The 14,512-nt window shown below is 41.3% G+C and overlaps 1 protein-coding gene across 5 annotated transcripts in view; it reads right to left on the bottom strand.

Annotated features, from left to right (window-relative positions):
- Positions 1-14,512, bottom strand: part of GCGR (glucagon receptor) — a 482,251-nt gene that overhangs the window by 160,291 nt on the left and 307,448 nt on the right. For all 5 annotated transcript variants that reach the window (XM_085617519.1, XM_085617521.1, XM_085617523.1 and 2 more), the window contains exon 2: positions 2,429-2,593. In XM_085617519.1, coding sequence (XP_085473645.1) covers positions 2,429-2,482 — 54 coding nt within the window. In that variant the 5' untranslated portion in view covers positions 2,483-2,593. The remainder of the gene's footprint in view (positions 1-2,428; positions 2,594-14,512) is intronic.

Below are 14,512 nucleotides of genomic sequence, written 5' to 3'. Positions count from 1 at the left end.
AAAGATTAATATAAAAAAAAAAAAGAATGTAAAGTCGATATTCTTGGCCTCAAAATTGTTTTGCCGAAATGTATTATTGCTGAATTTTTGTAAGCAATATTATGTCATTGAAGCAACATGCAATACATCTAGCAAAAGGCTCACTCCAAAGGTGTACCAGATTAATACCTCGCTTTTGGATCTTTGGGCCATGGCTTTACATATGGCTCTCAGGATGGACTCTGCCAGGCACTTTGTCCTGGATCCTCCTAAAGTTATCTAAGAATTCTTCAGAGAAGAGCTTCTTCTAAAATCCAAGGTTCTCACTTTTGGGGGCACCCTGGTATCACATGGATAAGAATGAGCAAATCAGTGGGGTATTGGGGCTTTGCTTATGATATTTATTTCCCCCTCGCTTTTGCTATATAGTGTTATCAGTTGTGATAATATAGCAAACTGTATCCTTTGAAAAGAGGATTATATTTACCTTCATCCCTTAAAAGGCTCTCTCACTGACATCTTGTCCGACTTTATCGTACTTTGCGCTTGTAGAGCCAGCGCAGGAGACCAGACTACTGGTTCCATTAAAACTTTCATTGAAGGCAAACCAGTGATCTGAGCCAGTGCTTGGCTCCAGGATTGGCCAGCTCAGGGCACACACTTGACGTGAGGTAACTCTCTTCTATGACTCAATTGCATTACAACCCCACGTCTCCAGAGCAAGGAGTTAGTTCAACAAATGCTGTATTTCCCATCCAAACCATCCTCCACAAATGCAGCCATTGCTTCCGGGCATCCGGAGCCCAGATTGCCATAGGACCCCTATAGAAATCCCTTTCACAGGGTCCAATACCCATCCAAAAACCAATAGAGTAATTCCAACAGATGAACACAAGCAAGTGAGCCAAGAATGCTGAGAGTCCAAGAAGGCGGTCTGCCACAACAACCAAAGAGATTTTAAAGAGCAGGTCCATGTATGGCGGCCAGTGGACTGGAGATGCAGACTCGGCACAGCTTGCTTGCATGTCTTATGTTCAAAATGCGTTGTTTTACTAATTCTATTCTTCAAGTCAGTTTGACTAGTACAGGAACTAATGCCTGATAGGAAGCACCAAGTGTTACCATGAAATAACATTCAATTGCATGTTCTGCGCGTTCTGCATGTTTTCATGCCCTAGCGTGACATGAGAGAAGTGACCTTCTGGTTCAGCTGCAGACTTTAGAACCTGGGGACCTCAGTTCTAATACAGTCACCCGCTTCTGACTGCAAACTGTGTGATTCTGGGCAAATCATTTACAGCCTGATACAAAAAAGGTAAACTTACACCTTAGTGTAAGTTTACAGTTTTTTTGGTATTCACAATCTAAGAGTTACATATTACTAATAGTACTTGTACGACTCCAGAGACTAAGTAGTCGGGCGGAGAACTCTACACATAAAAAGATAGGACTGGCCTGTATTTTTAAGCGTGGAGTCTCCACCATGAGAGCTGAGTCTCTGCAGCGCACATAACGAAATTCATTTTATTGATTTAATTGTCTACTTACCTGCATTCATCCGTATTCCGGTGTTTACTACCCCCCGCCCCACGTCACTGCCCAGCAGCACTCCCACCAGGAGGCGCTTCTGTGTGCTAGTAAGGGATAACTAGAAGAGGCACAGGTGTGGAGGTGTGCATAGTGCCTGGAAGAGACCAATGAGTGTTGGTGGAGGATTTCAGGAACAGGTGTGCTAGTGAGGGATACCTAGAAGAGGCACAGGTGTGGTGGTGGGCATAGTACCCGGAAGAGACCAATATGTACTGGAGAGGATATCTGGATGAGGAACCGGTGTGTTAGTGAGGGATACCTAGAAGAGGCACAGGTGTGGAGGTGGGCATAGTGCCTGAAAGAGACCAATGTGTTTTGGTGGCGGATTCCAGGAATGGAAACAGGTGCACCAGCGACAGATACCTAGGAGAGGCACGGTGTGGTGGTGGGCATAGCACCCGGAAGAGACCAATATGTACCGGAGAGGATATCTGGTAGAGGAACAGGTGTGCTAGTGAGGGATACCTAGAAGAGGCACAGGTGTGGAGTTGGGCATTGTACCTGGAAGCGACCAATGTGTGTTGGTTGGGGGATACCATGAACGGGAACAGGTCTCTGGCGACATACCTGGGAGAGGCATAGGTGCGGTGGTGGGCATAGTACCTTGAAGAGACCATTGTGTGTTGGTGGAGGAATCCTGAAAGCGGGACCAGTGTGCTAGTGGATGAACAGGGGCAGTAGCAGAGATACCTCGACGAGGCACTGGGGTGTGGAGGGTATACCCAGAAGAGGAACAGGTTTGGTAGTAGGGCATACCTGGAAGAGGAACACGTTTGGCAGCGGGTAAAAAACAAAGAGTACAAGTACTGTGGTATCCGGTAAGAAAACAAGATGGACAAAGGTGCCAATGGGGAGGTACCTGGCAGAGGAACACGAGTACCAGCAGGACACTTAGGTGAAAGGTCCGGAACATCCCTCTGCCGTGCTATGAAACGCATTTGGAGCAAGTTCCAGGTTCCTTGCTGCAATCAAACTTCAGGGAGCTGGCAGGCGACGCCCCTTCTGTGATATCGGGATGATAACCCTGAAAACAGAGAGGGAAAGAGGCAGTGATGAGGCGGGGCAAACAGAGGATGCAAAAAAGAAAAGCTAAAAAAATAAAGAGGATGAACTGCTTTCATGGATTACAAGAAAGAGAGACCATGGAAACATGCAGAAGGAGATCTAGTCAAAACTAGGCCACAGCAAAATTCACATTACGAGGACGTAATCTCACAAAATTTCAGTAATTTTTAGTTATGCTTGTTACACAAAATACACGAAATTGCTCTATTACCCTACGTCCCATAATTATGTGTCATTCACAACAAAAAGTTAGCACTAGTACACGGGAACAATGCGGATGACCCCATACAAGAGGCTGCTGTTTGCAGCTCCTATGTATTTTGCCCTATTTTTATAGCGTGAAATGAGGACACATTTAACTCTAAAATGTAGATTCAAATGCCGGTTTTGCACTTTGTGTAATTACGTGCAATTTCACCTAATTTCTCCAAAATTTTATATAATTACACAACAGCAAATTACACAAATTTCATAGACCCCCAGTTCGAAAAATGCTGCTTAGGGGTTTTAGCTCGATACTATTATTTCTATTTTGCAGATTTATTTGGATTAAAAAAAACTAAGTGTGAACTAAGTTTTCACTTGTGCATGTTTTTATTTACCTTGACCAATGAAGAATAGTGAAACTGGGGAGGATACAAGAGAGTGAGGCTTGTGAGAACACCATGCTAAGAAGGAATGCACAAGAGAAAGAGTAAGAGAGAGTGGAAAAATAAATGAGACAATTATGTAAACCATGTACATCTAGGGCATATAGAAGGGAGAGACTGGTGAAAGCAGAGATGAGGGAACACGTATTTCTCCCAAAATTGCACGTAATTAGATGAAAGCAAATTACTCAAATTTAGCACACCCCTAGTGTGCTAAATTTGAGTAATTTGCTTTCATCTAATTACGTGCAATTTTGGGAGAAATACGTGTAATTATGCAAAGTGTGAATTTGTCATTTTGTGCTACATTTTAGCTCAAAATGAGCCCAAGCACCAACTTTTGACGCAAGGAAACATTTTGTGGTAAAAATACATGTTTTTCGCATTTTAGTGGTTCACATTATTCTTGGGCGTTCGCCATAAAATCTTGCTGTGATTAGAGCATAATTTTGCATTGTGGCATAATGGTATAATTTCGCAAATTCATCAGCATTATTAGAATTTCGACTAGAGAGATAAAAACCGTAAGTTATAGAGAGTGGGAAAGAAACCGACATAAAGCTCTCAAACATAAGAGGTTCAAGACAGAGGCTGGAGGTCATAGGAGCAGGAAGGCCTGTCAAAATATGTAAACAGGAAATACAGGGAGACACTTTGTTGTAAACTGCAAACGGAAGGGGCAGAATAGCAAGAGATGCTGATGAAAATGTGCAAAGGGGAAAGAGGCGCTGGTGAAACCAACACCATTCTTTCAGTAAACAAACATGTCCCTGCACTACAAGGACTGAATTCTTGTAAACTTTGCTGGTTTCCAAAAGGCACTTGACTTAATCAGGCACACAGGACTCTTCCTAAAATGCATTCAAAGCTGCATATGGGAAGAAGTGTGGCATAAAACAACGTACTCTCAAAACTAAACGCAACATGAGAGAGCTGAGAAATGAGCTGCTTGCTCTCTGCAGATCGCCGGTCCGTCTGTCCCCAAAAGTACTCGGGCCGCCCCAGATTTCTGTTCTTTTTCCTTTGCGCTCGTGTGTAGCAAAGTGACACCATAACATGAATACTAACTTTTGCATGAAACACATTTCACACCATAAGGATGATATGAGAGCACCAACAAAGCGGTTTGCAAACCTCTTTTAGGTCTGTTTAAATGGCATAAGGGGGCAAACCAGCACAAACGCTTCTAAAATGTATTATATGCATGGCCAGAAGCGCTAAAGAAGCACAACCTGGCTACGCGTGAAACCTGCAACAATCAAAAACATTAAAAAAAAAAAAACATTGGCATAGCCAATAGGTCTCGCTTTTGGGACCTTATAAGTATTTAGTAATGCGGCACAATATCCTTGGTGAAACAACATCAGCTGTTGCATGGCTAAACACTTATAAGGTCGCAAAGGTGAGACCTATTGGCTATGCCAATGCTTGTTGTGATTGCAATCACAACAGTCCTGGGCCTCTAGTTCAAGAATCGTTTTATGTAGGCCCACTGATATATCTAGGAGGATGTAGATGATACCTTGAATAATCACCAAAAGCTTTATTTTTACGTTTTCAATGCCATTGCTTATTATTTCTTCTTCACAATTACTTTTGTCCCCCATTCAACCCCAGTTCAGTCTCTGGCTGTGAGAGTCTGGTTTATTTTAGCTCCTCACTAACGTTTTGGTGGTCAGCTATATTTTATTGATTTAAAACAACTAGAGAAACTTTAAATATTGTGAAAGAGTCCCTTGTTCGTAAAACATGTTTACTAGCGTCAGAAGGGAAGCGGGAAAGCTTCCCCAGGCCCCACATGTGCTATAGGCTGTGTGCGCCAGTGGCATGTGTCATTATAATCGCAGCCTTCTTTATGAAACATTCCATGCCCATGCCGCCAATCCACGCTTGCAGCTGATTGGCTGTGGGCACAAGCGTGCATTAGCCTCCTCTCCCTCGCTCTACACCTCACTCATCCGTGCCCTCCGCCTCTGGTGAGGAAGAGAGAGGAAAGGTTCTAGAAAGAGGGGTGACTCGAAGGGAGAGACAAAAGGTGTAGAGAGAGAGGTAGAGGGTCGGTAGGTGGAGAGAAAGAGGGTAGTCAAAAACAGGAAGTAAGAGAGCTGAGAAAACGAGAGAAGGTAGAGAGAGGAAGGGTAAATAGACAGATGTGTTGAAGTGCGTAGTATTGGAGAACAGGAGAGTGGGTGGGAAGGGGTGGGGAGAAGCGGGTAGCTGCGAGGCGATGTACAGTGAAAGTCAAAAGGAGAGATCATTAGAGGTAGAAAGGAAACAACACGGAATAGAAAGGATGAGAGGGAGAGGTAGAGTTAAAAAGAGGCCCGATACAGAGGCATGGCTGTGCTATACACAGGGAGGAAAGAGGTGGTGAGGTACATAGAGGATAGAAAGAAAGATGAGGCACACAAATATTTCGTGGGAAGAAAAGAGATGCGGTAGAGAGAGGAGTGACGTAGAGTGAGAGAGAGGATGAGGGTGGAGGTGATGTAGGTAAACCGCGAGGAAGAAGAAGAAAGGCGAGGTAGGGATAGAGATGAGCGAGTCATTGAGCTGGGCCCGAGCCTGACCCTCGGCTCTGGCGCAGCTCAAGCCCAAAACGAGCAGAGATTTCAGGGGAGGCCGTAAGGCTTAGTGACTACAAATGCCACCCATGTAACATGGGAAGCACGGTCCGAATCCGGCCTGGACTCAGCATCCTGTCAATCCGGCACAGCTCCCTGTTTCAGTTTTTAAAAAAAATATATCTTTATTTAAATTTTCAACAATTTCAAAATACATACCAAGCAATCATAGTCCAATTCTGCACTGATGTACAATGTTATTGTCACTGTGACAATACTAGCATAGTTATGACTCATTTTTTTTATGTCTGTGGTGAAGCACTCCTATTTCCGTGTGAAAGTTTGTGCTATGTGACATAGCTAACAAGCCCGGGAGTGGTGCGCACGCGCGCGCTCTCTAAAAGGAATTTTAAAAAAAAGCATGGCGAAGGTGCGTGCGTGCGTGCGAGCGCGCGCATCCTGCTCTTTTTCAAAGCACATACTCTTGCTTGTGGCGCGTGGCTGCGCCCTCCCACAAGCCGTATGCCACCAAAAGCACGAGTATGTGCTTTGTAAAAAGAGCTGCACGATGGCTAAAGGTCTCCTATGCAGTGCATGCGCACTGCGTAGGCGAGATCTAAAAAGGGCAGCAAAATATTGTGTGACACTCTGATACTTAAGATGTGCAATATCTGTGGAGTTACATATTGTATACAGTTTCCCCTTGAGAGGTTGTCATCAAGCAGACATTTGTGCCAGAAGATGGTATGCCAGAGATGCAGTATAATGTTGGCTCGACTTTGCATTGTGGCGCGCGCAACCTTTAGCGTCATGTTACAAGACCATTTTTTGTGCAAGCATGGGTGATGACTTTTCGTAAATGGGACGCTGCACATTTTTTATTGTTCACTCAGTGGAAGGCTGCAGGTTTTCACACAGTGCTGGGCAGCCTGACTTTTAGTAACCCTGGGCCGTGTTCTATAACAAAGACTCTTCAATACCAAACTAGTGCAACCTATTGGGTTTAAAAATAAACAAAGCGAGGGGCGTGGCTAACGCCTTATGGCCTCCCCTGAAAGCTCTGCTCGTTTTGGGCTTGAGCTGCGCCAGAGCCAAGGGTCAGGCTCGGGCCCGGCTCGAAGATGGCGGCGGGATCCTGACTCTGCGGGGACAGCGGTACTAATGGTGGACCTGGCGTGAAAACCAGCTCCCATGCGGACTCCAAAGTGAAGGTCTATCCTCATGAAGAGAAGCGGCATGCAATGAGGCGTCTTTCACTCTTCTTGACATGCCGTAAGCTGCATTTCCCTCATTAAGCGATGCGTTATTTATGCGACTGCCATTTTGTTTATCGCGCAGAGTGGATTCCCTGCATGACGCCTCAGGAAACGTGTGTCTGCAGATTTTTATTGCCGTTTTTGCTCTGCTTTGAACGAAGACTTTTACGGAGAGCGAAATCGAGTGTGGCGGAGCCTTGAGCCCTTTATTAATAATTTATAACCTCACGGACTGCCCCCCTCCAACTCCACACTTCTGTCCTGATGAAGACCCCGATGTAAGGGACGTAATTACCTACCTAATCTAGGGGTCGAAACATCGACATCTATTGTAACAGCCAGCATTACCAACAGCAATTTATCACTGTGCTATTGCATGACAATCTATTATTTCTATTTGAATTGTGAAGTCATCTGGCTTTAATTATGACCCTTTTTGTTTAGAGAATATACGCTGTGATTTGCACTCTTTGTTCACTATCTTACCTTCACTTGAATTTCCTGCACATCCACCCCCCCCCCCCTTCTTCCTAGGGGCACATTGTACATAATAGATACTTATGCATATGTGATTCGGTGTGAATAAATAACACTGTTTCTTGATTAATTTGTGTTTTTTAGTTAATTCTTTCTGAATATTGTAAATGCTATATGTGGTATATGTTTAAATTTATGGTGTACTGGGACCATTGTTCTCATTGTACTACTTGATACCCAGGTCCCAGTGACCTATTCTGGGTTTACCCTTTCTCTGTAACTGCTTTGATTTGGGCAGTATTAAAGGTTCGAATTTCTAGCCATATCCGACTTGTGGCCAAAGATACCATGGTTGGTGTCTTTTTCACACTGAATTTATTCTTATTTTGTTCCTTCAAGTAAGAGGGTTGTTTTACATGTCACATTTAGGTTTTTCCTCTTGTGAATGATGGAACTTTCCTAAACTAATATTGTAATCTAATATGGAAATCGTTTTTTTCTGTACCTTGTCACTGAGCAGCCATCATTTTCACTTCTGCCTATTTTCCTTCTATGAGGTGATATTCACTCTCTCCATGGTGGTTTTCCTGGCTTTTTGTCTCATATTGCATACTACTGAAGGAGTCTTTCTGGATTTTACAGCCCGCAGCTAGTGTTACTTCTTTTGCTGTTAATTATTTACGGACTTCATCTATTGCTCACAAGTGTTTTAAGGTCATTCACTGAATATCGTTGCACTTTTTATGGGGAGGCTGAGGAATCTTAAGCTCGCGGCATCCTCTAAAGTTTCTAGGTGTTCAGATTCCGACTCAAATCCTAACGGCACTGAAATGGAGGACCTCCCCTCTCAAAAGCCTGATATTTCTTCAGGCACCATTCCAAAAGCGCAGTTCTCTAGTAAACTACCTGCAATCTCTACCAAAAGACCCAAAAAAGATCCTCCTTTCCAGAAAAATCCTCCCCATTCAGACATGGATGTTATTCTTGAAGAAACCAATAAAACATTACAATTTTTAAACCATAAATGGTCTTCTTTGGAGTCACGAGTGCTCATTGTGGAACAACAGACAGAGTCTCTCGAATCCTCATGCTCACGCATCTCATCTCTGGAGTCTGAAGTGTCTCTTCTTAAAAAGCAGGCGGAAGACTTGGAAAACAGGAATGGTAGGAACAACTTAAGACTTTATGGACTTCTTGAAAACATTGAAGGGTCCAACCCAACCACCTTTTTTCAAACCTTTTTGACCAAGCTCCTGTATTTACCTGCTACTACTTCTCTCAATATTCAAAGGGCTCACAGACTTAGTCCAAAAATTTCAGCGAAACCTCGTGGTGTCATTATGCTTTTTTTGCAATACACCGATCTTCTTCAAGTCCTTTCAGCGGTCAAGACCAAGAAACAAGTTTTTTGGTAAAGTCACCGTCTCTTCTTTTCTCAAGATGTAGCTAAAATCACAGCAGACCGACGGAAAACATTCCTTGATCTTTGTCCTCAATTGCGTTCACTCAACGCCAAGTATGGCCTCCTTCATCCATGCCTCTTCAAGGTTACGTATAAAGACAAGACTGCAACATTTGATGACCCTGCAGCGCTGCAGAAGTTTCTTACTCTTCACGGAGCTGATACTATGTATACTTCGAGACCTACTTGACTATCATATATGCTTGTGTTACGCAATTGTTCTCCTTTTTCATGTTTCTAAGTTGTTTCAGTGAATGTTGTTCTGCTTGTATCTTTGTAATGCCTCTATAATGTTATTTTTCTCTCTTCACTTTTGTTTCCTTATAATTTTCTTCCATGTCTTGCCTTGTGGTTATTTCTTTCTATTAATTCTTTTCTCTCACTCACGTGTGTTTTTTCTTCAACAATTCTGCTCTCTCCTGATCCACCTGTAACGTTGAAGTCTTTGATTGTGGTACCTTTCTGGTGTAGTCACCCCCAGTTGTGTTGTATTTGTAGGTATGGTGTTCAGTTGTCTTTGTAAGACATGTGCTGTCTCTTTGTTCTTTATTCTCTCCTTTTTCATTTTTTGTTTCTCTCTTCTCACCTTTCCTTACTTTTCTTCTTTCTTTTCCTCTTTATCTTTTTTACTTACCTCTTCCATTTCCTCCGCTCTTTTCTTCAAAATAAGTCCCCTATACATTTTTTGCATCTTATCTATTTCTAAATTTTCTTTCATCATACAAATACTTTTTTTCCTTCGATTTGTTTCCTTCTATGCTTTTAAAGTCAATTTAGTTGTGTTTCTTCTAAGCATATTGTTTGTTCATACTTTTCTCAGTAAATTACATTTCGGGTTACTACCTGGAATATTAAAGGATTGAATAATCTTATTAAAAGACAATGGGTGCTATCTCACCTGGCAAAGTTGAAAACGGATATTGTTTTACTTCAAGAGTCTCGCATTTTTGATAATGAAGCTTCCAAGTTAAAAAGATGCTGGGTGGGCCATGTGTTTAATTCCCCAGCCCTAGGTAAGAAAAATGGTGTTTTGATTTTATGTCACAAGAAATTGAATGTTTCTGTAGGTTATCAAGAAGCTGATGTTGAAGGTCGTTGGGTTATTGTTAAGTTGCTTATAGATAAGATTCCTATTGTTATCTTTAATGTATATGGTCCTACTTTGATTGATAAACTTTTATGGTCTAATTTATCAGATAAATTACTTACATTTGAGGATGATTACATTTAATTTGGTGGTGATTGCAACCAAATTCTAGAGCCCATCCTCAATAGTCACTCTACTGTTAAGTTCATACCTTCTAAAATGCACGCTCAATTTGTCTCCTCAATTCGACGTAAAGCATTAGTTGATATTTGGAGACTATGCCATCCCAACCTTAGAGAGTACAGTTTCTACTCAGCTGCTCACCATTCTCAATCCCATATTGATTACCTTTTCTTAAGTAAATCCCTGTCCCAACATGCCATTCACTCAGAGATCGGTGTAATCCTAATATCAGACCACGCCCCTGTTTTTGTTAATATTGATTTGGTCCCCTTTTCCCCTCACCCTGGTAGATGGTGTTTTAACAATTCCCTATTACTCGACCCTAATTTTTGTCAGAAGTTCAATTCCTTTGCCTTGGAATTTTTCGCCATCAACAACATCCCGGAGTCTCCTTTTGTGACGATATGGGATTCCTTTAAATCAGTCATCAGAGGTTTTATTAGGAGTTTTGTATCACAAAAGAAGAAATCTTTTGAAGCTCAGTCCTCTCAGTTACTTAGTAAAATTAAACAATTGGAATACACGTATTATCATTCTAACAATGACTCTGCTCTGAAAAATCTTCTTGACACCAAAATTACTTTTAATAAATTGTCTACTGATGCAGCTTCGAATTACCTCCTGAAAAGTAGTTCTCGTTATTATGGTGGCCAAAACAAGATGGGTAAATTATTGGCTAATTATCTAAAAGTAAGAAAAGATAGAGCTAAAATAGAATCCTTGAAAGGCCCTGCTGGCACCCCTATTTAAAAAGATAAGGATATCTTAAATGAATTTGTTTCCTTTTATAAAAATCTCTATACTCCTGAATCTTTGCCAGATAACTCTGATCTTCTTTCCTATTTTCAATCCATTCCTTCTCCCCCATCTAATCACATTGATTTTGATTTTTAAGGACCTGATATTTCCCTAGCACATAGAACTCAGGATGTCTCAGTACTACGTCGTGGGAAAGCACCTGGGCCTGATGGATTTACCATTGAATTCTATTCTCATTTTGCAAATATTCTTCTACCTAAGCTTTTATGTCTCTTTCAATCCTTTGGGGTTTCTGGCACCTCTATTGGTACGTTTCAGGAAGCATTGATTTGCTTAATTCCCAAAGATGATAAAGATCACTCTCTTTGCAAGAAGTATCGGCCTATTTCGTTAGTTAACACAGATTGCAAAATCTTTGCGAAGATTTTGGCACTACGTATTGATCATATTTTGCCTGATCTCATTGGTCCTGAACAAGCAGGTTTTGTTAAAAGACGACTTGCATCTGACAATTCTCCAGTCTTTTTTAATATCCTAAGCAAAGCTTCTTCCCTGGCTTATCCGATTGCAGCAATTACCCAGGATGCTGAGAAAGCATTTGACAGGATTGGTTGGGACTTTATGTTTCAAGCTCTGAGGTGGGCCGGTTTTCCTTCTGAACTGATAACTTTAATTTCTTTATTATACTCAGAGCCCCGCGCTTCCACATTCGTTGGAATCAAGCTATCCTGGCTGAAGAGGGGTGAAACCCCGAAACCGGTCCTAGGATGCTTGTTTCCAGTCCAGGGAGGAATGGCATGGTGAGCAAAAAAACGATGGATTTAGGTCCAGATCTCTGTACTGGGGCGAATGTATGACATTGTTCTGCATTCTGTCCATCAACTGTTGTTTTTGCATTTGTCACCCCGAGTGGGACGGGTATGCTCAGACGTGAGTCCCGTGCTCTCCATGCCACTGGAATCAAGCTATCCTGGCTGAAGAGGGGTGAAACACCGAAACCGGTCCTAGGATGCTTGTTTCCAGTCCAAGGAGAATCTGGCTTGGCAGTTCGGGCTGGACTGTTCCCATGAGGCACAGGGTCAAGACTGATTTGCATATGGCTGGGTTCAAACTGGAATGGCATGGTGAGCAAAAAACGATGGATTTAGGCCCAGATCTCTGTACTGGGGTGAATGTATGACATCGTTCTGCATTCTGTCCATCAACTGTTGTTTTTCCATATTCGCTAACGGCAAGACTTCCGATTACTTCTCACTACGTAGGGGTGTGAGACAAGATTGCCCTCTGTCTCCTTTATTATTTGTCAAAGCCCTAGAACCTTTCCTAACTAAAATTAGACAGGATGATCGTATCACAGGCTTTCAATATGGCTCTCATCAAATTAAGTTGTCAGTTTATGCTGATGATATTCTTTTATATTGCTGCAATCCTGAAACTTCCCTCACTCCTTTTCTGCAGCAAGTATCCTCATTTTCTAAACTCTTGGGTTATCATCTAAACGCTGATAAATGCAAAAATTTGCCTTTAAATTTTCTTTGTCAAAAGCATCTCTTTGATTCCGCTGGTTTTTCCTGGCAGCCCATTGAAATAAAATATCTTAGTTTATGGTTTACACCTTTATTATCCAACACGCTTAAAGTAAATTTTGATTACATTATTAAAAAATTAAGTGATACTATTAACTGTTGGCATCCTCTTTTTCTCTCCTGGTAGGGTCGGTTAGACTCTATTAAGATGATGCTTTCCCCTTTGGTGCTATATATTATTTCTATGATTCCTATTCATATCCCTCAATATTATTTCAAAATAATTGATTCCACTTTGATAAAGTTTTTATGGAAAGGTAAATCTTTGCGTATAGCTTTATCTTCTCTCAAGAAAGATAGACCTAAAGGTGGTCTCAAGTTCCCCGACTTTAAAACTTATCATTCTGCTTTCTCACTCAAACAAGCTGCTAAATAGATCTCTACGGATCTTCCATTACATCCACCTCTCTGGCTACAATTAGAAAAATAACTTATTGCTCCTTTTGGCTTTCAAGAAATTTTAACTTTACTGCCAAACTTGCCTCTTTACACTCCCCGGTCATTTCTCACTCTCGTAAACTCTTATCTCCCCTGTTATCTTCATCACATCCCTCCATTAATTCCCTTCATAATCAGCCTATCTGGCATAATAAATCAATACGGATTCGTAATCGCTCTATATATTGGAAAACGAGGCATTCTAGAGGCTTATGCTGGCTTTCACAACTCATATCTGATGACAAACCCCTTACTTTTTCTGATCTTCAATCTAAATTTTCTTTACCGCCATCCATCACATCGTAGTATAATGTTCTTCATATCTCCCTCACGCACTCTCTTCAAAGTTTACCTGCTTCTGCTGATTCTCCTGTAACTTCTGAATCCTTACTCCCAACTCTAGAAGCTTATCCTTCAGCATCTAAAATTTACAATTTTTTACTATTTTCCTCAGACAGGCACAAATTAAAAATTCAGAGGATGTGGGAAAAGGACTTTTCTCAAGAGTGGCCAATTGCTACTTGGGATAAAATTTGGTCTGAGCTCCATAAGACCTCTTGAGCTGCAAATACCACACAAACCCTTTTTTTCATTTACGATAGATTGTTATTCTCCCCTATGTCCTTAGCTCCTTTTTCATCATCCCCTACATGCTGGTCCGGTCCCTTCCCCGCTGCAGATTTAAAACATATGTTATTTGAGTGTCCCTCAATCCATAAATTCTGGCAATTTGTCTGGTCCCAAATTACGATCATTTTTAAGGTCCAAATCCCTTTTTCCCTTACAAATATATTTTTAGGTACTCTATCTCCCCAATGGCCTCAAACGCCTCTAAGTTTTAAACTTTTGGACTTATTAATAGCTATTGCTTTTCATTTAATAACTTCAAATTGGAAACAGGCCGATAAGGTCACTTTTAGAGCATGATGGAATGCTGTTTGTTTTCACCACAGACTAGATACTAACTATGTTTCTCCCATATCCCTAGAAATTATAAGAGATCTTTTATGGCTCCCCTTAACAACTTATTTATCTCAATCTGCCTCCTCCTTTGTCGCCTTTAAAAATGTATCTAATGAAGCTCGGAAACCACCTTAATTTTTCTATCTTTGCCTTTTTCTGCTTGATTGTTTAAATGATTCTTCTTAATTATTGAATGTTTAGTACAGTATTCTTTTCACTTTTCATTCATTGGTATGCTTACAATGTTTAATTACCTACACAATGTATATGATGTATATGATGTTCTAACTGTTCTTTATTGATTACTTCTGTTCCTTCCCCTTTTTTGTTACCTCCCCCCTTTTCCCTTATTTTCTCTTTCACTAATATTTCTCCTCTTTTTATACACAAGTACAAAGTTAATTCCTATATTTTCTTCTTATTTTACTTAATCATTTTAATGTTAAATAGGAT

The sequence above is a fragment of the Triturus cristatus genome, chromosome 7 (genome assembly GCF_964204655.1).
Source record: "Triturus cristatus chromosome 7, aTriCri1.1, whole genome shotgun sequence".
NCBI lineage: Eukaryota > Metazoa > Chordata > Amphibia > Caudata > Salamandridae > Triturus > Triturus cristatus.
Note: the sequence above shows the minus strand (reverse complement) of the source record. Positions and strands in the feature narration are given on the sequence as shown.